At 40.8% G+C, this 23,011-nt stretch overlaps 1 protein-coding gene across 2 annotated transcripts in view; it reads right to left on the bottom strand.

The window, feature by feature from the left end:
- Positions 1 to 23,011, bottom strand: part of cacna1g (calcium channel, voltage-dependent, T type, alpha 1G subunit) — a 315,144-nt gene that overhangs the window by 231,648 nt on the left and 60,485 nt on the right. For both annotated transcript variants that reach the window (XM_073026745.1, XM_073026746.1), the window contains exons 5-7: positions 18,626 to 18,932; positions 8,706 to 8,798; positions 5,001 to 5,832 (exon numbers count right to left, since the gene is read on the bottom strand). In XM_073026745.1, coding sequence (XP_072882846.1) covers positions 5,001 to 5,832; positions 8,706 to 8,798; positions 18,626 to 18,932 — 1,232 coding nt within the window. The remainder of the gene's footprint in view (positions 1 to 5,000; positions 5,833 to 8,705; positions 8,799 to 18,625; positions 18,933 to 23,011) is intronic.

The raw sequence follows: 23,011 nt of genomic DNA, 5'->3' as shown, positions 1-23,011 counted from the left end.
AAAACAAAATAGTTACAGAAGCAGCAGTGAAGAATCCTTCTTCATCTGAGTGTGACGGTATTCCTGAGTCTCCACCAGGACTTGCATGACTGACAGTAGTGAAAACCGAGAGGAAGCTACGGACATTATGAAGGAAGCTGTGAATGCCGCCAGAGATGGAGGACCTTCATTGCTGCCCTAAATGTCAGTGGCGTAACAGGCAGTAAGTAATCCCAAACTCGCTGTGCTAAAAACTATTTCTGGTTTAGGCTATTTTAGACCTAAATTTAATTCTTAGATAAGTGGTGGTGAGATTATCTGGATCGAGCTCAGTCATTGGTCGACACAAGAGACTGCAGATGCTGGTATCTGGAGCAACAAACAACCTGTGGGAGGAACTTAGCAGGTCAAACAGCATCTCCATATGCAGAATTTCCACACAAAACATCGATAATTCCATCCCCAACAGATGCTGTTCAACTTGTTGAGTTATACCAATAGATGGTTTGTTGCTTCAGATTTGGCAAGAGATCTAAAACTTCGATGAGCTTCTTGTAGTGGAGTGTATATTGACTGGCTGCATCATGGCCTGGTTTGAAAACGTCAATGCCCTTGAATGGAAAATCCTACAAAAAGTAATGAATAATGCCCAGTCCATCACAGGTAAAGTCTTGCCAACCACTGACTATACCTACGTGAAGCGCTGCAGCGGGAAAGCAACATCCTTCATTAGGGGGACCCCCACATCTCAGGATGTGCTCTCTTCTCACTGCTGCCAGCAGGAAGTAGGTACAAGAGCTTTAGGACTCATACCACCAGGTTCAGGAACAGTTACTACCCCTGAACCATTAGGATCTTGAACCAAAGGGGATAACTTCACTCAAATTCACTTGCCCAGTCATTGAAATGTTCCCACAACCAATGGACTCAATTTTCAAGGAATCTTTATCCCATGTTCTCGATATTTATTTATTATTACTTTTTTTTCCTTTTTGTAATTGCACAGCTTGTTGTCTTGTTGAACGCCCTAGTTGGGTGGTCTTTCATTATTCTGTTATGATTATTATTGAGTATGCTCACAAGTAAATGAATCTCAAGGTTGTATATGGTGACTATGGTTGTATCTAGATACTTTGATCATAACTACAGGTAAGGAATATGAACAGCTGCTGCAACCGGGAGTCAATTTCAGCTCATTTACCTCATTTCAGTGCATTTACCTCAGGACTTTCAAAGCAATTGTTTCAAGCAAAGCACTTTTTCACTTTGAAATCGTAAGGTTTAAAGATCTCTGTAGTGTTCTTTTCTTTCTTTGTAGATTATACAGGTACCATAATGATCAGTGCTTGGGTCATGGCTACTAATTGTCTATATCAATGATTTAGATGACAGGATGGAAAAAAGTGAATCTGACTATCTTACAGGTATTTAATAATAGGGGTCTCAACAAAAACTCCAACAGAAGGACAAGGATATTTGAGTTTTTCTGTGCAACCCGAGGGAGAAAGTTGAGTAGAACGATCCTTGAAGGCTAACAAACTTTAAATGACAAATCTGGTAGTGAAACAAAGTTGTGTGGAAATAGAAGCTGCAAGGAAACAGCCAATGAACGCTGGGATGTTAAGCAAATGGGTAACAATGTGCAAGATGGGACACATTCCTACAGAAATGTTACTTAATAGTAAACACAGAGGAGCAAATAATTTTTAAATGTTGAGTTACTGGAAATATTGGGACACAGAGAACCTCTGGTATATATAAATCACAGAAAGACAACATACTATAATAGCAGGTAATACAGGAAGAAGATGATACATTAGTCCTTATTACAAGAATAGATCTTTCTGATTATATTGGGTCCTATTAATAGTACAATTTTGATCTTCATATCCAAGGAAGGATATAATACAAAAAAGATTATTGGACTAATTCTTAAGAGGAGATATCAAGTAGACTAGCCTGTATTTCCCACAATTTGCTGGAATAAATTAAGAAAAAATAATGAATACCCGAATAAACGGTTTCTAAATGCAGCATTTTGATGTGTGTGTAGTGTGTGTGGGCCTCCGTTAGTCTCGATAGACCATGGATTTGCACCTTGGAAAGTTTCCAGGGTGCAAGCTTGGGCAAGGTTTTTTTTATGGAGGACTTGCAGCCCAAGCTGCAAGTCTCCCCTCTCCACGCCACCAATGTTGTCCAAGGGAAGGGCATTAGGACCATACAGCTTGGCACCGGTGTCGTCGCAGAGCAATGTGTGGTTAAGTGCCTTGTTCAAGGACACACACGCAGCCTCAGCCAAGGCTCGAACTAGCGACCTTCAGATAACTAGACGAACGCCTTAACCACTTGGCCACGCGCCAACATGATGTGTGTATACACCTATTTAATTCACTTCTAGATGTACTGTGCACTGTACATTAGAGTCGTAGAATCACATGGCACCAAAACTGGCCCTTTGGCCGCCATGCACATTGTGATGCTTATCTGACCACATTTGTTTGCAGTGGGTCCGTATCCCTCTGTGGGAAAAGGGATACAGTATATTGATACAGATGATAAAATAAGTGTTGGAGGAGACTCATTTGGAGCAGAAATTCAGAATAGATCAGTTGTGCCAAATGGCTTATTTCCCTTCTGTAATTATTATGTAGGAACACAGAACAAGGTTTCTGTGGGTGATATTTTGTCTAATTCTTTGCTGTGAAAAATCTAGGAGACCAAATGTGTGTTTCTGATATAATTTTGGTGCCTGATTTAACAATTGCAATCAGCAAACTGATATTTCCAGTTCTCTTGACAAGTTAATTGAAAATTTGGGTAAAAACCCCACGCATTTCTGTCCCTTCTTTCTGATTCCATAAATACTGTGCTAAGAAGTGGAAAGAAAGTATCATACAAAGCATGAGTATATAACTTTCAGTAAAATTCTCTCCTTCACTAATCTTCTCATAACATGTCCACTGTGTTCACTCATTCTGATGTAAAGTGCTCTTAACCTTGTTTTCAGATCAACATAATAGATGAACAAAGACAAGCGGTGAGTTGCCCTGCCACTCCACACACCATAAACATAACAGCAGTACATTGCTCAATAGGGAGTCAGACAAATTCCTCACAAAACCAAGTTACAGATTGTACAATCTCAAAGTTCAACTCATTCAATTATTCGTCTTTTAGCCATTCACTACACAATTCAAGTATTAGTCAATAATATATTCTTAGAACATAGAAATCTACAGCACATTACAGGCCTTTTGGCCTACAATGTTGGGCTGACGATGTAACCTACTCTAGAATCTGCCTAGAATTTCCCTACCGCATTGTAGCGGTGTGCTACACGCAGCGCTAAAATAACGACACGGAGTCGGTAAACTGCAATTAAAGTTGATTTTATTCGAACTTCACAGCCTTGCTTTAAAGCCTCCCTCATCCCGCCCTCCCCGGGCGCGGATGCTCTAAGGGACACGTACTCACAAACCCCCGCAGGCTTTTTTCCCTTTGTTGCGGACCTGGCCTTTGTGCCTGCGCGCTGGCTATTTGTGAGCCGGTTCGAGTGCGCTAGGAAGTGGGTCGCCACAGCATCACCCTTTATTTTTCTAAGCTCCATGTACCTATCTTAGAGTCTCTTAAAAGAGCTTTTTGTATCTGCCTCCACCACCTTCGCTGGCAGTGCATTCCACATACCTACCACTCTCTGTGTGGAAAAACTTACCCCTGACATACCCCTTGTACCTACTTCCTAGCAATTTAAATCTATGCCCCCATGTCTTAGCCATTTCAGCCCTGGGGAAAATCCTCTGGCTATCCACACGATCAATGCCTCTAATCATCTTATACACCTCTATCAGGTCACTTCTCATCCTCCAGCGCTCCAAGGAGAAAAGGCCAAGTTTGCGCAACCTATTCTCATAAGGCATACTCTCCAATCCAGGCAACATCCTTGCAAATCTCCTCTGTGCTCTCTCTATAGTATACATATTCAATTGTGACCCCAAAATTAATGACAATGTGACTGGTGCGAATTAGTAACAGACACATGGCATTTCTGAGCAATGACAATAAAATGTGTGACAAAGTTCTAGAATTCTGTTGTACAGCTCAACATTTCTATTTGCATACTGATGAAGAATGATAGGTTGTCAATCAACAATTTGATCTATGAACATTCAATCAGCATTAGGTTTCCTCACACAATTTAGAATTTAGATTGTCAGAAATGGTGAATGGGTTTACCTGGTTCCCAGATGGGAGAGCCAATCACAGGAACATTAATTGCAAATATGATTGCCTGTGAATTGGACTATTTGCTTGCAAACAAATAGAATCATGTTAGCTCAGGTAGTCAACTTGGTCAGCATAGACGAGTTGGTCTGAAAAGCCTGTTTCTCTGCTGACTCTATGGCTATGACTCTTAGATACATTGTATAAGAATTCAAGCCTTCTAGCTCCTGAATTTCACAAACCTCTAAGTATCATGCCACATATGGGGCCTACAGAACCAACTTAAATTTGAGGTCAGTTTCAAAGCACAGCAGAATTATCACACTTAAACTGGATATACAGGAGTGTATCTGCTAACTCATACCATCACTGAATAGAACATGCAAGCTAACAATACTGGTGAAGTGATTTAGAATAGTTTCAACGGACTAAATAAAAGGGATTTCAACAAAAATCCAAAAAAAGGGCAAGGATATTTGAGATTTTGTTAAAATGGTGAAGGCAAATTAATTTAGCAGTGGAACAATCCTTAAGGAGCTAGCAAGCTTAAAAGGACGTGGAAGTTCAACAAAGCAAAATCAGTGGGAAATGGCAATCATTCTAAAGGTGATGGAAAAATAAATTTCATCTCAGTAAAAAAGACAGGGAAAGTTGTCAGTGCTCATCTAGTCAGCCAGCATTTGCATAGAAAGTGTTGATTAACTTCCCCATTTCCCCACTTTGTTGCTCTTTGTGCTGTCTCTCTGCCTTCAATCAATCTCCACCATCCTCTGACATTCACTCTCAATTGGCTCACTCACCAGCACTCTGCGTTTCCAGTAGTCGATGCATCTTCCGGTATGGTCCAGCTGGGATGTTGAGATTTGTCTTTGTGCTGTCGGGATTCATTGTTGCATCTTTAAGTGTCTTCTCACCTTTGGTGTTCAGGTTGATCACCTGATGTGGGGAGCTAGGGTGCACGGTTGGGTAGCTTTTGATATCCAAATTCTTCTGGAGTCCATCTGGGGAGATCAGGCCTATGCCTTGCCTGAGGGAAGTTTTGCACTGGATTGGCTCAATGTGGCAGTTGGCATGATAGATGCTATGGACAGATTCAGTATTGCTAGGTGTGGTAGTGGTGGGAGATGGAGGAGGTGGGGGAGAGTGCAAACTTGACAATGGTGAGGGCAACACGATTAGTCTGTTGCCACCATTGTGTGCAGAGTTGGTTTCCACATCACTGATTTCTGGGCTGGCCTGTGGTGCCCGCATTGTTCCATTGCTCACGTGGTAATGGTGGTGATGATGGTGGTGGTGAATGAGATGATGGACCGAGGCCGCCCGCTTCCGTTTCCGCCGTTTGCGGGGCTGTGCGCGTGGCCCGCTCCTGTTGGCAGGATGCACCCCTCTTCTGGCCACCACTACATAGCAAACACGAACAGCCTCACGCTTGGCCTTCCTCAGCATGTGGCCAATATACTTCAAGAGCTCATCATAGCAGCTCCCTGGTTCCGAAAAACTCGCCAGCGTGCTTGCGTTAGACATGAAGCGAATTCGTTGCTCCTTCATCAACTGACTTTCACGCTGCTTAGTTTCAGAAAACTGGGTTGCTATGACAACTAGGCATAAATTGATCATAAAAAATGACCCAACCTAAAAATTAAAAAATGGAAAAGAAATAGTTAAAAGAAATATTCATATTCAACATTCCAGTTTGTTAAGTTTTGAGAAAAAAATCTCTCCTGTAATTTAAAAATTGCAGAGCTGGAATTGTGTGGGCTATAGAAGGGTGAGGCTTGAGAGTAGTTAAAAGAAACACTTAGACCTGCTCAGGGTGAGAATATAGGAAGAAAAATGTAGGACAGTTGATTGCTTTAAGTTTTGTCAAGTATGGCATGCTTTTTCCCACCATTTAAAGTTGGCATCAATCATAAAAGTCTAAAATAATGGGGATTACTTTGACATTAATAAAGCAAAATATTAAAAGAATTGTTAATGTTCTGTTAATAAAGAAATAAGTTTTGGGTCGATAATCTTTTATCAGAACTATTGCTTTTTAAAATATGTGTTGGAGTTGAAACAAGTTTCAAGACACGGGTTCGAGAAAAAGGGGAGGAGAGACAAAAGGGAAACTGATTTGATGAGGAGGAAGTGAATGAATGACAAAAAGAAGGTTAGTACAAGGTGAAATAGGGTGGTAGAAGGTTTCACAAGGTTAGTTTGGAGAAGATGCATGCAGGAGAAACACAAGTTATTTGAATTTATCAGATGAAACAAACAGTGAGAGTTGACAATACGAAATACAAATTGTGAAGGCACAAAGCTATGGACCTATTGCAGGTAAATGGGATGTTGTTCACTTCGATTGTTTGCATGATTTTTTTTCTTTCTCTTGCACATCGAGTGTTGGGCTTCTATTTTTATTTTCATTCTATTTTTTCTTTAATTGAGTTCTTTTGGGTTTCTTGCTTTGGGGTTACCTGTGAGCAAACAAATCTCAAGGTTGTATAATTTATACATTCTTGATAATGTACTAGAATTTTGAATCTATACTGTAGGTACCATGGGCTGGATAATGGGCTGATAGTTCTGTTTCCATGCTTTACAACACTATGACCCTATGCCAAATTCTGGGAAAAGCTGGTTAGTTGCACAAACTCATTTTCCATGACTGAGGTTCTGGAAAACTGGGGAATGGCCAGTGTTACAAGCATATTGAAGAATGCCTGCAAGAACTGGCTGGTGATCTTTACATTAGTGGCAGAGAAATCATAACCATATAACCATTACAGCATGGAAACAGGCCTTCTTGTCCGTGCCGAATGCTTACGCTCACCTTGTCTCACCTACCTGCACTCAGCCCATAACCTTCCGTTCCTTTCCTGCCCATATACCTATCCAATTTTTTTTAAATGACAAAAATAAACCTGCCTCTACTACTTCTACTGGAAGCTCATTCCACACAGCTACCACTCTCTGAGTAAAGAAGTTCCCCCTCGTGTTACCCTTAAACTTTTGCCCCTTAACTCTGAACCCATGTCCTCTTGTTTGAATCTCCCCTACTCTCAATGAAAAAAGCCCATCCACGTCAACTCTATCTATCCCCCTCATAATTTTAAATACCTCTATCAAGTCCCCCCTCAATCTACTATGCTCCAAAGAAATTACTGGACATCATTTTGAGGGACAGGATTTATTTACATTTGGAAAGGCAAGGACTGATTAGAGATAGTTAGCATGGCTTTGTTCATGGCAGATTGCTCTAATAAATTTTTGAGGATATGACCAAGGGGATTAATGAGAGCAGTGAGGATGGAGGTTGCCTGCATGGACAAGGCCCTTGGAAGATACTGCATGGCAGACTGGTCCAGATGGTTAGAATAAATGAGATCTAGGGTGAGATAGCAAATTGGTTACAAAATTGTCTTTGTGGGATGAGGCAGTGGGTGAAAGTGGAAGGTTGCTTTTCAGATAGGAGCATTTGTAACCATTGAAGTGCTGCAAGGATTGGTGCTGGGTCTTTTATTGCTTGTTTTATATATATACACACACACATACATACATATATATATATAAATATATATATATATCTGATTTGGAAGCAAATGTACATGGCGTGAGTAGTAAGTTGCAGAAGATATCAAATTTGGTGCTATACTGGACAACACAGAAGGTTTTCTAAGGCTATAACCAGATCTAGATGAACAGGGAAAGTGGGTGAGGGAATGGCTGATGGAATTTTACTCAGACAAGTATATAGTTATATTTTGAGAAATTAAACCAGGTAAGGGCGTACACAGTGAATGGCAGGACTTTGAGGTACAAATATGTAGATGGTTTCACGGAAGTGGCTACATTGGTTGACAGACTGGTGTATGGTATGTTTACAATCATCCGCCTAGTCATTGAGTATAAGGGATGGGATGTCGTTGCAGTTGTACAAATCACTAGTTAGAATATTGTGTGGAGTTCTAGTTCCATGCTATAGGAAGGATGTGATTAAGTTGGAAAGAGTACACAAGAATGTTGCCTCCATCAGGAGCCTTCAGTTATAGGGAGAGACTAGATAAACTGGGAATATTTTTCTGTTGTGATGATGGTTCAGAAGTGACCTTATGGTAATTTACAAAATTATGAGGAACATAACTTTTTCCCAAGATTTGTGAGTCTAAAACTGGATGGCATAGGTTTAAGGCGAGGGAGGAAATTTTTCAAGGGTATGCAAGAGCCGGGCTTTTCACTCAGGTATATGGAAAGATCTGCCGGGGAGGTGGTAGAGGAGGGCATGATTATAATGTTTAGAAGAAATTTGGATAAGTTCATGGATATAAAATAGTTTGAGGGATAAGGGCCAAAGATAGGCAAATGAGATTAGCTCAGATAGGCAAATTGGTTGGAATGGGATCCTAGGGCTGAAGAGTCTGTATTCCTGCTGTATGACTCTGAGCCAACGAATTTCTTTTAAGGAAAGGCAGTACATGTCAGCCACCAATAATGCCCACATCACCAGAGTACTGAATACTTACTATGATCAATAGGATGAAGTAGATGAAATTATAAAAGGAGTGAGCATCCATAACAAAATACATGATATCAACCCAACCCTCAAGGGTTATAACCTGAGAAAACAAAAGAAATGCCACTCAGTCAAATAATATGAAATAAAACCAGATTTACCATCACAAATTATTCTTCACTTTAACGGCAATTGAATCAAGACTATTGCTCATTAACAGATGTTTGACCATCTTAGATTTTAGGTGATTTGTTTATCAAAACTTGTATATCCGAACAGAAATAACAGAAAACATACAAAAACATTAACTATATTACAATGGAATAGGGTTACAGATATTTCTGTCATCAGCCATATCAGGAATTTATATATTCATAACTGTTAATATTTGTTTGAACATTGCTTTATATTTTGAAACATGCATTTCCAAAGTTACTGCCTGACCAGTGTTTTCTGGTAAAGACAGATGCTGGATATGGTTAATCTTTATGTACAACTTTTCCTTAGCTGTTTAATTCATGGACGTAGCAGTTCCTAAAATAATAATCTTTGGACGACTTCTTGCAGTTCTTTGCAACTCTGAATCTGACGTCATGATTCACCCTCTTTGACATCTAGTCCACCAAAAAATGTGTGAGCCAGAGATGAGGATGTGATAAAGATTGAATATCATGGAAAAACAGTGGATGCTGCAAATCAGAGACAGAGAACCAGGAAATGCTGGAAATGCTCAACAAGTTAATGTTGTAGGTCCAAGATCTGATAAAGTTCAGCTTAAGGGGTACAGGAATTAAAACTTTAATTCCATTGCTCAATCCATAGATGCTAATTGACCTGCAAGGTTAAAGTTGGTTATGGTGAGTATCTACATGGGTTTAGATGGTAAAACTTAGTGGTCCTGCGAAACTCCTACCAGCCTGCTAATGTGATGTAGGACAGTAGAATGATTGAGTGTATCAAAGAAGAAAAAGTGGTCAGACGTAACTGCCAAAATCCTGCAGATACTAATGATCCAGAAACCTGTATCAGACCCGATAGTGGCATACTATAGGTATTTTGAAACATTCTGTTTTCCACTCTGCAACACAGTCAGATTAACTAGTTGCTGATTGAAGTACACAGTTTGCTGGTGCTTCTTCAAGAGATCTGTGTGCATGACGAAGATGGTCCCTCAGCAGATCCTTGCCAACCACAATAATTATTAAACTCTATGGCTCAGCAAGGAAAAGGGAGAAAAACACTACCACCAAAATTTATTAGTGGGAATACATAATAAAATAGATGCAACTCAATGCCTTCACCTCATCTACCTGTCTTATATGGACTCTGTGGACCAGTACTGGACTCTGCTCAATACATCACAGTTACACCCCCACTTCACCTGTTGTACCTACTGGAGGTGCTGTCTCAAAAAGGTAACATCTTCCATCACTGCCTATGCCATGCCATCTGTTCACAAAAACCAGGGGGTAGGAGGTACAGAAGTTTGAAGTACAACACCACCAGGTTCAAGAACTGTTACTTACCTTTATCCATTCAGTTCCTGAAACAACCAGAAAAATTCATATCACTATACTTGTGGCAAGAGACCTAAGCAAGGATGGTGAGGACCCAAGCACTGGAGTATCTGAGACTAGAATTGAGAGTGAAACGAGGAAAGGGTTCTAAACTAGATGCTAGACGAGAATCCAAGTTGAGCTGATGATTGAGCACTGAACCTCAGTTCAGTTGCTCTTTAAATATTCAAATCTTGGCAACAATACATAGCTGTCAATTAGTGGAATGGGCCTGAATCTTTAAAGGGGGCAGTTATCTATATTCTGCAGAGTCAGATTGTCTCAACCCCAGAAGCTGGCATGGTCGGTGCGTATCGTAACAACACTTTGATCACTTCACACTAAATTGGACTTCTTTTTTGTTCTAATCATGTTTATTTGTAAAATGTGCATAATTTATGTTTTACTTTGAATGCTGCTTACATGATGCTTGTGATGAGGCTGCAAGTCAGTTTTTCATTGCATATGACAATAAACTCAGCTTTGACTTTGATTTTGTAAATCTTAATAATCAATCAATTCCAGTTTAGACATTTTCTCTCCCGCCTCATTGTTAATATCTTAATGAGAAAGAGTTCAGGATTTTGACTATCCATTATGTGAATGGTTTTCTGATGTTACCACAGAATTGCATAGCTCTAATTTCAATGTTATGTCCAGCTGGGAAGGAGAAACAAACCTCCATTCAGTGCAAAGTGCAATGATACTGACTGGCTGATGTTTACATTTATGGTTGTAATTGGATAAAGTCTTTGTCTATCCTGTCTTTCTTTTAGAAGTGTTAGAATAAAAATCAGGACACCTACACACTGTAAATTGTCTGTGTAAGTCTGAGGTGAGTCTGCAAACACTCGTAATTTGAAAATTGAAGTTATTTCATTTTAAAACAAACAACATGCAAGCAGATTTCAATTGAATTAAACTGGATAGTTCACTTTTCCTGGTGGCCTATCAAGGATATCTACTTTGGGATCATATGGGTTCCTTTAATTCAGGAGGTGACAACAGATTCAGGGAGGGCATGGGGTAAACTTATAAACAGGTGAATCTCTCTAATAGGCCTTTCTCATTTGATGAGCCTACACTAGTATAAACAGGAATTATTGCTCTAAAAGTTGTCCAATGCCAGCTTTGGCAGGACTAATGGCTGGTAGTTCTAGTTTCAATGCCAACCTGTTTCTGATGGCCTTTGTGCGAAGTATATTGTGCGAACATATGAATGGACAAGTCAGGCTGGTTCTGTTAAACATTTCTATAGGAACTTAAGGTGGATGAGGAAGTCAAGGTCCATGAGGAGCCTGCTCCTCCATCAGTAAAGTCGAAGTTGAATACTGCTTCACTTTCCAACCTGCTGTTGCTTCTCTTAGGTCTCTAAAGTATGTTAGTCTTAGTGTTGAAGATATTCATCAACTGAGGGTCTAGGACCCCCCCCCCCCCCAATCCCACTGAAGATTTATAATGATTCACAAACCTCTGCGAGTACATTTCTCCTTGTCTCAGTTCTAAATGGCCGAAGTTTTATCCCTAGGCTATCTCCCCTCATTCCGGACCCTGCGGCCAGAAGAAGCATCTTCTCGAGAAAGCTTAAACATGAACATCACTCTAAAAATTTTGCTGTTCAGTGAAAATATTGCCCTTCCTTCAGAGTGTAGGTCACTGTACTGAATCCCACTTGAAGGCAAGTTGAAAATCTGAATTTTTTATCAACTGAATGAGGTAAGAGGAACGGGGTTGGTCTTTGACTTCACCAAACTAAATGTGGGCCACTGCTTTCCTTGTTTACCCTTTCACAATCAGCCATAATATAGATAAACGATAGGACATTTCTTTCTTTCTCAAGACAAACCAGATTGCTTCCAGTCCTAAAGTTCCCAAGTCAAAATGATTGGCAGAATAGTAATTGACATGAAAGGATTAAGAACATTAGAACAAGGAAAAAGAATGGGTAGAACATCCATCAAGATCTGAAAATGAGGTGCTGAACAAGGACAGATGTGTGTGTTGCAAAGCCAGCAAGAGCAGGGAACAGATGCAACAACTGTCAGTCAAAAAGCCAGCAGGGGGCGTGGAGAAGTGATGAGGGCTGTAGAGGCTAGTCAAGTGGGATAGGTTGCCTAAGAGCTTTGTAAGAGCATGCAGCAGTGGCACGTGAACTCCGCAGCACAATACCTGGACTACCACGGTATACTTCACATGTCTAGTACAAAAGACTTCTGTTGCATAAATTGGGTAATTTATCATTCCTGAAATAGCATATGGCCCTATTTGGGGATAGGACGGTGAGGGATTTGTGGGTGAGCTGGAATAAATGAGTCTCATCACATCTGGAAATAATTTATTGGCACACAGTAACGAATCAGTGATTATTTCATATGATTTGTAGATTCTTGAATACAGAAGAAAGGGTATGGATAAGAGAACTATTGCCAAGAAATTTGATTGCACTTATTTTTGGTGTTGCTAAGGTACTGTTGCATTGAACTCGAGTGCCAAACAGGGTATCCTGCAAAACAAGAAGATGGCCAAAACAATATCAATGTGGTTTACACCCAGAAATGCGCCAAACCAAGCTCAACAGATTTCAAATATTTGCTGTGCAGCCTTCAGAGAAAGGTGTCAGGACATTAAAGACACACTCCCTATGACAATACCCAGCTTGCACACACAACTGCTGCCATAGAACAGGCAAGGACAGAGAGGAAGCAGATGTATCCCATTTTCACTCAAAGAAACATACAAGACCCTTGTCAACAATATATATGTCAGGAAGAACATCCAGTGTCTGAGGCAGGGCATCACCATACGAGCAGGACAGGAGGTGGCTGTAGTCATCTCGTACTAAGAATCCCCACACAGCGGAGCAACTTGAAAAGAAGTTTTATGTTCTCAAAGAATATGTCAGGCACACTGCTATTTACCCCTGTTGAGTGGAGATTGTCACAGGGAGGTACGTTTTATGTAGAGGTCTGAGTTCTTTGGTGTGGTGTCACTGCTCAGGAAATACAGGCATATTGTAGCAAGCTAATAATTAGTGGACGGGATTTGTTCCTTTATGCATAATATTCAGCACAGGTGGACAGCAAAGTAGGATGTGAGGGATTGCTAGCCATTACTTGGGTTGCCCCGTCTGCATGCTATATTAATGATAACAGTCTCATGGCTTGTTCTGGTGAAATACCTCTCCACTCAAGATTCCTTATAACCTGTCTTGTCAATGCTCCCTCCACCTGTTTCATCAGGATCAAACCCCTTTAGTAGTCCCTTTCTTCCTTCTGTTCCTCTTACTATAGATGTTCTCTGGGCCCTGTCTAAGTACCCTCAAGCTTTTGCTTTTTTTGTAGCTCTTGCTCTGACACCAGCTGATCTTTATAAAATAATTCAGCAGGCATCCCACAACAAACAAGTCACCTCACCTGCTTGATATGTACCACACTGTGCTCCAGGTAACAACACAACAGTGCCTCACCCTGATTTAGTCCTGATCTCCAATGCAGTCCATGTGGGGTTTGTATGTTTCTTTGTGACTGTATGAGTTCAATCATGATGCCCTGGTTTCCATAAGCTCATAAGATATAGGAACAAAATTAGGCCATTTGGCCCATCAAGTCTGCTCCACCAGTTCATCAAGAAACTATCAATCTTCACCTTAAATAATTTTGTTGCCTCCACAGCAACAAATTCCACAGAATCACCACTCTCTGGCTAAAGAAATTCCCCCTCATCTCTGTTTTAAGTGGATGCCCCACTATTCGGAGTATGTGTCCTCAGGTCCTAGACTACCCACCATAAGAAACATCCTCCCTATCGAGGCCTTTCAACATTTGATAGGTTTCAATGAGAATCCCTCTTCACTCTTCTAAATTCCAGTGAGTACAGGACCAGAGCCATCAAACGCACCTCATATGACAAGTCTTTCAATCCCAGAATCATTTTCGTGAACATCCTTTGAACCTCTCCAATGTCAGTATATCCTTTCTTGGATAAGGGCCCAAAACTGCTCACAATTTTCCAAGTGAGGCCTCACCAGTGCATTATAAAGACATGCATGTGTTCACATTGCAAAATTATTCAAAGATCCAGTTGAAGTCGGAAGTTTACATACACCCTAGCCAAATACATTTAAACTCAGTTTTTCACAATTCCTGACATTTAATCCTAGAAAACCTTCCTTGTCTTAGGTCAGTTAGGATCACTACTTTATTTTAAGAATGTGAAATGTCAGAATAATAGTAGAGAGAATGATTTACTTCAGCTTTTATTTCTTTCATCACATCCCAGTGGGTTAGAAGTTTACATACACTTTGTTAGTATTTGGTAGCACCACCTTTAATTTGTTTAACTTGGGTCAAATGTTTTGGGTAGCCTCCCACAAGCTTCTCACAATAAGTTGCTGGAATTTTGTTCCATTCCTCCAGACAGAACTGGTGTAATTGAGTCAGGTTTGTAGGCCTCCTTGCTCGCACATGCTTTTTCAGTTCTGCCCACAAATTTTCTATTGGATTGAGGTCAGGGCTTTGTGATGGCCACTCCAGTATCTTGACTTCGTTGTCCTTAAGCAATTTTGCCACAACTTTGGAGGTTCGCTTGGTGTCATTGTCCATTTGGAAGACACATTTGTGCTTTAACTTCCTGGCTGATGTCTTGAGATGTTGCTTTAATATATATCATTTTCCTTCCTCATGATGCCATCTATTTTGTGAAGTGCACCAGTCCCTCCTGCAGCAAAGCACCCCCACAACATGATGCTGCCACCCCCACGCTTCACAGTTGGGATGGTGTTCTTCGGCTTGCAAGCCTCACCCTTTTTCCTCCTAACATAATGATGGTCATTATGGCCAAACAGTCCAATTTTTGTTTCATCAGACCAGAGAACATTTCTCCAAAAAGTGAGATCTTTGTCCCCATGTGCATTTGCAAACTGTAGCCTGGCTTTTGTATGGCGGTTTTGGAGCAGTGGCTTCTTCCTTGCTGAGCAGCCTTTCAGGTTATGTCGATATAGGACTTGTTTTACTGTGGATATATATACTTGTCTACCTGTTTCCTCCAGCATCTTCACAAGGTCCTTTGCTATTGTTCTGGGATTGATTTGCACTTTCGCGCCAAATTATGTTCATTTCTAGGAGACAGAATGCATCTCCTTCCTGAGCAGTATGACGGCTGTGTGGTCCCCTGGTGTTTATACTTGCGTACTATTGTTTGTACAGATGAACGTGGTACCTTTAGGCGTTTGGAAGTTGCTCCCAAGGATGAACCAGACTTGTGGAGGTCCACAATTTTTTTTCTGAGGTCTTGGCTGATTTCTTTTGATTTTGCTTGTAAACTTCTGACCCACTGGAATTGTGATATAGTCAATTAAAAGTGAGATAATCTGTCTGTAAACAATTGTTGGAAAAATTACTCGTGTCATGCACAAAGTAGATGTCCTCAACGTCTTGCCAAAACTATAGTTTGCTAATATGAAATCTGTGGAGTGGTTAAACAGTGAGTTTAATGATTTCAACCTAAGTGTATGTAAACTTCTGACTTCAACTATAGGTGTGCTTCATAAGATTAGCAAAGCACAAATCTTCCCTCACAGATGGATTAATTCACCACCCAAGCTCTTTAGATTAGGAATTAATTTTAAGGCATGCAATTTAGTTTTAATTAATCCAGTTTAAAAAGAGGACAATCTAAATCGGATTAGTTCAGAACTAAAGCAAAGATCATACTGGTCTGAAATAGAATTACGACAATGAGATTGGAGCAAGATCCTCCCCATCCAAGGCATGAAAATAATTCTTTTTAAGGCAACACCCTCAAAAAGCTGGAGGGACTCAGCAGGTCAGGCAGCATTTATAGAAATGAATAAACAGTTAATGTTTTGGGCAGTCAAACCCTTCTTCAGGACTTGAAAGGAAGGGAGAATGAGCCAGAATAACAAAGTAGAGTGAGGGGAAGGAGAACAAGCTAGAAGGTGATAGAGGAAGCCAGGTGAGTGGGGGAGGGGTTTGAAGCAAGAAACTGGGAGGTGATAGGTAGAAAAGTAGGAGATGAGAGTGCATCATGGGAGAAAATAATGAAGCAAGAGAGGAGCCAGAATGGGAAATTGAAGAGGGGAGGGGGAAAAATTACTACAAGCTGGAGAAATCACATTCACAAGAGGAACCAGCATCAAGGTGGGACTGTACAAAGATTGTTTTCTTGTCATAATTAAACTCTTCTGAAGGTGAGGCATGTGGAACTTTTCTTTTTACCCTGTCCTTACGAGTAACATGGATGTAAACATCTAATGCCATGCAGTTTTTGATGAACCTGGATCAAGGAATTCTGGTTTCTAGCTTACAAGCACTTATTAGCTGCTTTCTTAATCCACATCCTAAGACCTCATTGATATTCCTTGCCACAAATCAAGTTGCGGTGGATAACAGATAAATTGAGCAAAAAGGATCTAGTGCTTTCCTGGTGTGTATGGTGTATAAACTCTTCTCAGGCTTCCACCTGGGTACAGGTATTAATTTTAACCAACGTTTCGATGAGAAACTGTGCCATTTTCATCAGGGAGATGCCGTGGCTTGTCTATTCCAGTGATATATATACTCAACTTCCATCATCTTGGTTAGTCTTCAACTGATCAGGTTTCCGCTGTCTCACCTTGTTTAAAAAGGTATTCCAGTTCTTAGAGCAAGACCTTACCCTTTGTTAAAATTCTTATTCTCTAGTACTGCTTCAGTGGCTTCCTTCAACAGGCTGTCCCAAAAGCCACTGGCATGGCACAGTAGTTTGTGCAGTCGAAGTCAATCCTATGGTCATTGCATCTGCAGTGTTCTGCTACCACCGTTTTCTCTGGGTAATCCAAACGGATACGCCTCCTATGTTCTGATAAATGCAAGCTCTAAAATTTCCACAAGGACAGTGGTACTTCACTCAGGAATATCAGTTCAAATTTGAGAATAATATGATTTGGATAATAAATTAGAGTGCTAATATGTTAAATGCATCTTTGAATCATGCCCTAGTGATAGCATTCTTGCCTCTAAGTCAAGCAGCCTAAGCAGTCATATTGTCAAGTTCACTGACGGCACAACAGTGGTGGGGCTTATCAGCAACAACGATGAGACAGCCTGCAGAAATGAGGTGAACGAACTCGAGGCAAATAACCTCTTACTTAATGTCAACAAGACAAAGGAGATGGTTATTGTCTTCAGGAGAACCCCCCCCCCCCCCTTACATTGGTGGCACAATAGTGGAAATTGCAAGTAGTTTCAAACTCCTGGGTATGCACATCACACACAACCTCTCATGGTCCCAGAACCCATCCAACACAGTCAAGAAAGCTCACCACTGCCTCTGCTTTCTGAGGACGCTAAAGGGAGTTGGACTTTGCACATCGATACCGATGTAATTCTACAGATGTGCCGTAGAAAGCATCCTGAGAAGCTGTATCACTGCTTGGTATGAAAACTGCACTGCGGCGGATAGGAAGCATCTACAACAGGTAGTCAAAACTGCCCATCGCATCACTGGCATCGGCCTTCATGCCATCAAGGACACGTATCCAGAAAGATGATGCAAAAGGGGCTAGTAACATCATGAAGAATCCCACCCACCCTGCTCATGGACTGTCCTACTCATATTAGGGAAGAGGCTATGTAGCATCCAGGTCAGGACCATGAGACTCAAAACAGTTACTTTCCCCAAGCAACACCTTCACCACTACTTTATTTTCTGTCAGTCACCTTACGTTGCTTAGCATCATTTTATGGACAAACAACCAATCTATTTATACAAGTTATTTATTTACTGTGTGGTTTTTATTATTATTATTATGTTCTTTATCTTTTGTGGCTCTTTTTAAATGTTGCATCAGAACTGGAGTAACAATTATTTCATTCTCCTTACACTTGGGTACAGGAAATGACTTAAAACAATCTAGAATCTCGAAGAAATGGATTCAAATCACATTCCACAGCTTTCAGTACAAAGGTATTATATCTGACTGGGGTATGGCACATAATTGGCAGTTGTAGTCTTTCTAATAATAAAATATTAAATTTGCCACCAGAGATCCTATTACACTTTTCAAAGAAGTCTATAGCCTAATATTTATCTTAAAGCACTACTAAAGAAATAGATTATCTGACTATCTATTTCACTGCTATTTTTCACGCTTCTTGTAAACAGTATTATACAACAGCAGATATGCCTTTAAAGTTATTTAATTAGCTATAAAACACTTTGAATGTTGAGAACAAGAAAGGCACTATGTAATAAGGAGTCTTAAAAAAATGTATGTTATTGTTGAACTTAATGACAGCTGCTGAAAGCTGTTATGAGTTAACAACTAGTTCCTCATAGTCTTCCTCATTATAGAAGTCTGAAAGGAGAAAGGTACCTGGAATATTGCTATCCATGCATATCCGATGTTATCAAAATTGATAGCTCCTTTGAATGGGTTGTGATCAGCAGGCTGGCACTGGGTGTAATACTGATTCCAGTTTACACAGCTGACATTGTTTGTCATGTTACTCTGTAACAGGTAGTAACTTGTACCATCCAAGGTACAATCAATGTTGTTCACTCGTCTTTGGGGTACATTGCGGCAGTACCGCATTCCATTATCCTTCAGGAGGGAGCAAATGAAGGGATTTTCATCATCATTTTCTGTGTGATAATATTGATCCAACTCTTGGGAGGCAGGTCTGTGAATAAAAAGCAGCAGAATTTAATAATCAGTTAGGAAATTAGCCTCAGAAAATTCCACAATATATGCTGAAACAGTGTGCTGTTCAGTGGGATGACTAGTACTTTCTATTTCCCACCATCTGATGAGTTGTGGTTGAGATATTCAGTTGAGGATGAGAACAGACTCATCAATCATATGTTCATTATGTGCCATGTTGTATGACATAGGAATTCATGGTCTTTACATGACCAAGATTGTTCTTGGCAAATTTTTCCACAGAAATGGTTTTCCGTTGTCTTCTTCTGGAGAGTGTCTTTACTAGACGGGTGACCACAGCCATTATCAATACTCTTCAGAGATTCTCTGCCTGGTGTCATTGGTCGCACAACCAGGGCTTGTAACAGACACCAGCTGCTCATACGACCATCCACCACCTGCTCCCATAGCTTCACATGACCATGAGCAGGGGGACAAGCAGGTGCTACACCTTGCCCAAGGATGACCTGCAGCCTAGTAGAGGGAAGGAGTGCCTTACACCTCCTCTGGTAGAGCCATTTCTCCACCCTGCCACCCTGACTCATCAATATTCTAATATTTAACCTTAAGTTGTCAGGATGGAAACAAAGTGGCCAGATTTATAAAATGGGAAGTAGAAGAGTATAACCCAGGAACAGACCTCATGGACCATAATGTTTGTGCTGAGCATGGTGTTAAATTAAGCTGTATCTCTTCTGCCTGCACATGATCCATGCCCCCTATTCCCTGCATATTCATGCATCCATCTAAAAGTCTCTTGAATTGTGTCTCAAGGGATAATAATACCATTTTGGTCAAGTTCTCACCCCGAGGGAGAGGTGCTGTTTGTAGAGAGTCAGGCTGGCTCTTGGCAGAGGAGGCTCCAAGGTATGGTTGTGATAGAGGAGGTCAGGAATTGCACCTTTGGGCTTTTGTATTGGAATGGCTAAGTGCATGATGAGGGCTTCCAATGATAAACTGAGACCAGCATAGGAAGTGGGGCAGCAGACTTTGGACTGACTGCATGCTCTGAGGAGAAGCCTAAGGATGGCCTTAGTGTGAATGGGAATCCTAGCTGTTGTATCAATGTCTATGCCACATGTTATTGCATCTCTGCATGTAAGTGACTCACAGAGAACCCAGTAGGAATATTGTGGCTTTACAATCCTAAATTGAACATTACTTTTTTGAGAAATTTAACTGCATTGCACATTATTCTATGACATTATGTGAACTATTTTCTTGGCATATACAACTTTGTGATATACAGTTCTGCACACCAAGCTGCAATGGTCCTGTTCTTGTTTGAAAGCACCACATGATTTCTATCATCACCTTCCTGTATCCACGGACATAACTGCTGTCACTTAAGAGCTTTTGTATTGGAAGATAGCCAAATGGGTGAGATTCACTGTTGCAGTGGAACTAGCATCATTGGATTGCTGAATGGCAGGAAGCAAGTTCATACCTCGGCCATCAGCTCAGGGTGTTCAGACCTCAGATTTGGGCTTACTTCTGAGTGTCCTGTAATTGGCAGAAATCCTGAAATTTAACTGGGCCAGTGATCCTCTCCGAGACTTTGAGAGAAGAAACTTTGACTGTGGATACACACTGCCAGCAGTTTTGAAGCTTTATAATTCCCAAATGCACCCAATTTATGAGGATTTAAATGATGCTGATTGTTAATGTTTAAATGGTCTGATTAGCTTGGGTGGCGGGGTGGAAATACATCTCTACCAAAGTAAGTGTAAGGCACTTCTTCCCTCCGCTGACCTGCAGGTCACCCTTGGACAAGGTGTAGCACCAGCTTAGACCCCTGATCAGGGTCACCTGAAGCCATGGGGGCAGGTGGTGGATGGTTGTATGAGCAGCTGTGAGTATCACAAGTACTGGTTAGGCAAGCACTGAAGCCACGCAGGCAATCTCTGAAGAATATTGATGATGGCTGGGGTCACCTGTAGGACACAGCCCAGAAGAAGCCGCTCTGTAGAAACCATCTCTGTAGAAACATTTGCCAAGAACAATCATGGTCAAGACCATGATGGCCCATGTCATACAACATGGCACATAATGAATGAATAAATGGTCTGATGAGCAAGTTTACAGACAAGAAAATTGGTGCCACTGTAGTTTGTGAGGAGAATTAAAGGATCCAGCAGGGTATAGATCAGCTAAAAATTTGTGTGGGGAAAAGATGGATGGAGTTTAACATGGGTAAGAATGAGGTGGTGATTTTGGGAGGTGAAATGCAAGAAAAAGTGTACAGTGCAGTGGCAGGACTCAGGAGCTTTGTACAAAGGAATCTTGGGATGCAGATCCCTAGCTTCCTGAAAGTGGCAATGCAAGTGGATAGGGTGGTAAAGAGAGTTTATGACTTACTTGTCTTTATCAGTCAGAGCGCTGAATATAAAAGTTGTTGTCATGTTGCAGCTGTATAAAACTTTGCTTACAGCACATCTGGAGTGTTGTTTGCATTGCTGGTTGTCACACTATGGAGAGGATGCAGAGGGGTTGCCGGAGAAGTTCACCAAGACGTTGCCCAGATTGCAGCAAGTATAAGGAGAAGTTGGACAAACCTGTCTTGATGAAGGGCCTGAGGCTGAAATGTCAACTGTTTATTGCCCTCCATAAATGCTGTCTGACTTGCTGAGTTCCTCCAGCATTTTGTGTGTTGCTCAAGATTTCTGCAGAAACTCTTATGTTTGTGTATGTGTTGGACAAACTTGGATTGCTTTCTCTGGAGCATCGGAGGCCGAGGAGCGATCTGATAGAAGTTTATGAAATTATGAGCAGTACAGATAGTCTTTTTCACAGGGTACAAGTATTAAGTACTAAAGAGCATAAATATAAGAAAAGAGGGGGAAGGTTTAAAAGGGATGTGTAAGTTTTTTTTAATTTACAGAGAATGGTAGGTTAATGGATTGTGTTGCCAATTGGTAGAATCAGATACAATAGTAACACTGAACACAATTCAGACAGACACAATCCAGGAATGACTGGATATGGATCGTTGGCATTATAGTTGGTGCAGGCTGAAGGGTCTGTTCCTTTGCTGTACTGTTTGTGAAGCAAGGTAAGCAATACTTGTTATGATTCCAATGGCATCTTGTACCAGGTTAAGAATTCTTTGCACTTAACCTCAAACCCGGGTCTCACCATCTAACAAAGTCTTGAGCTATCTACTCCCAGTCTTTACCCACAGCTTAAAAGCACTGCTGTCCCAAATAGTCCCTAAATTTCATTGGCAGTTCCCATTGAGGATAACAGTTCCAAGGTTCAGCCATGATAAGATATGGTGGAGCGGAGTTTGTACTTCTACCACGTACCTCCTGCTTATCATCCAAGGCCTGGGATTATAAGCAGTATAAAAATAAGATTATCTGTGAGCCTACATAGAATTGGCACTGGTCTTCCACACAGAATTGCTTTAACAGAAATTTATAAATAAACATGGATCTCCAGCTATTGTGTTGTGATTTCAGTAAAACTTCACTGGAGAAACCATTCCTCGTGTAGCTATGAATCAATATTGACTTGTTTGATTTGGCACAAATGGACCTTGGTATATTGCATTTTTTTAAAAAATTCTATGTACCTTAGGCTTCCTGGTATTCCTGATTGCTCTTGTAACCATCCACAAGCTGACTGACCATCAGGCCTTAGGACTGAGGAATACATTTTAACTTGGTGAAGTATCTTACTTACTACAATATATGCTCTTTTAGGCTGCAAGATTCACTACATTTATCTCTATGGAAGATGAAACCTAGGGGTGAGTGTTCCATCCGAACTATAGCAGTTAGTCGATCTGGAACATCTGTGAAAGATTCTGAAGAAACAACTTTGAGGTTCAGGACTGAGAGTGTTACCAGCTGAGCAGATAATAAAGTGGGCATTTTAAAAACTTCTCCCCACTAAAGGTAATATCTTCACTTCCACTACAAGCTAATAGCTTCAGTTTCACAAGGAGTGCTAAATCTGGACTGCTGTACTCTATTAAGTGAGAGACTTGGATGGCATCCTCTGCTCCAAGGCATGGCAAAAGAATGTTTCTCCACCTATGGGAATGCACACAAAATG

This window comes from Hemitrygon akajei, chromosome 22 (genome assembly GCF_048418815.1).
Source record: "Hemitrygon akajei chromosome 22, sHemAka1.3, whole genome shotgun sequence".
Lineage (NCBI taxonomy): Eukaryota > Metazoa > Chordata > Chondrichthyes > Myliobatiformes > Dasyatidae > Hemitrygon > Hemitrygon akajei.
This window is presented reverse-complemented; position numbering and strand designations above follow the sequence as displayed.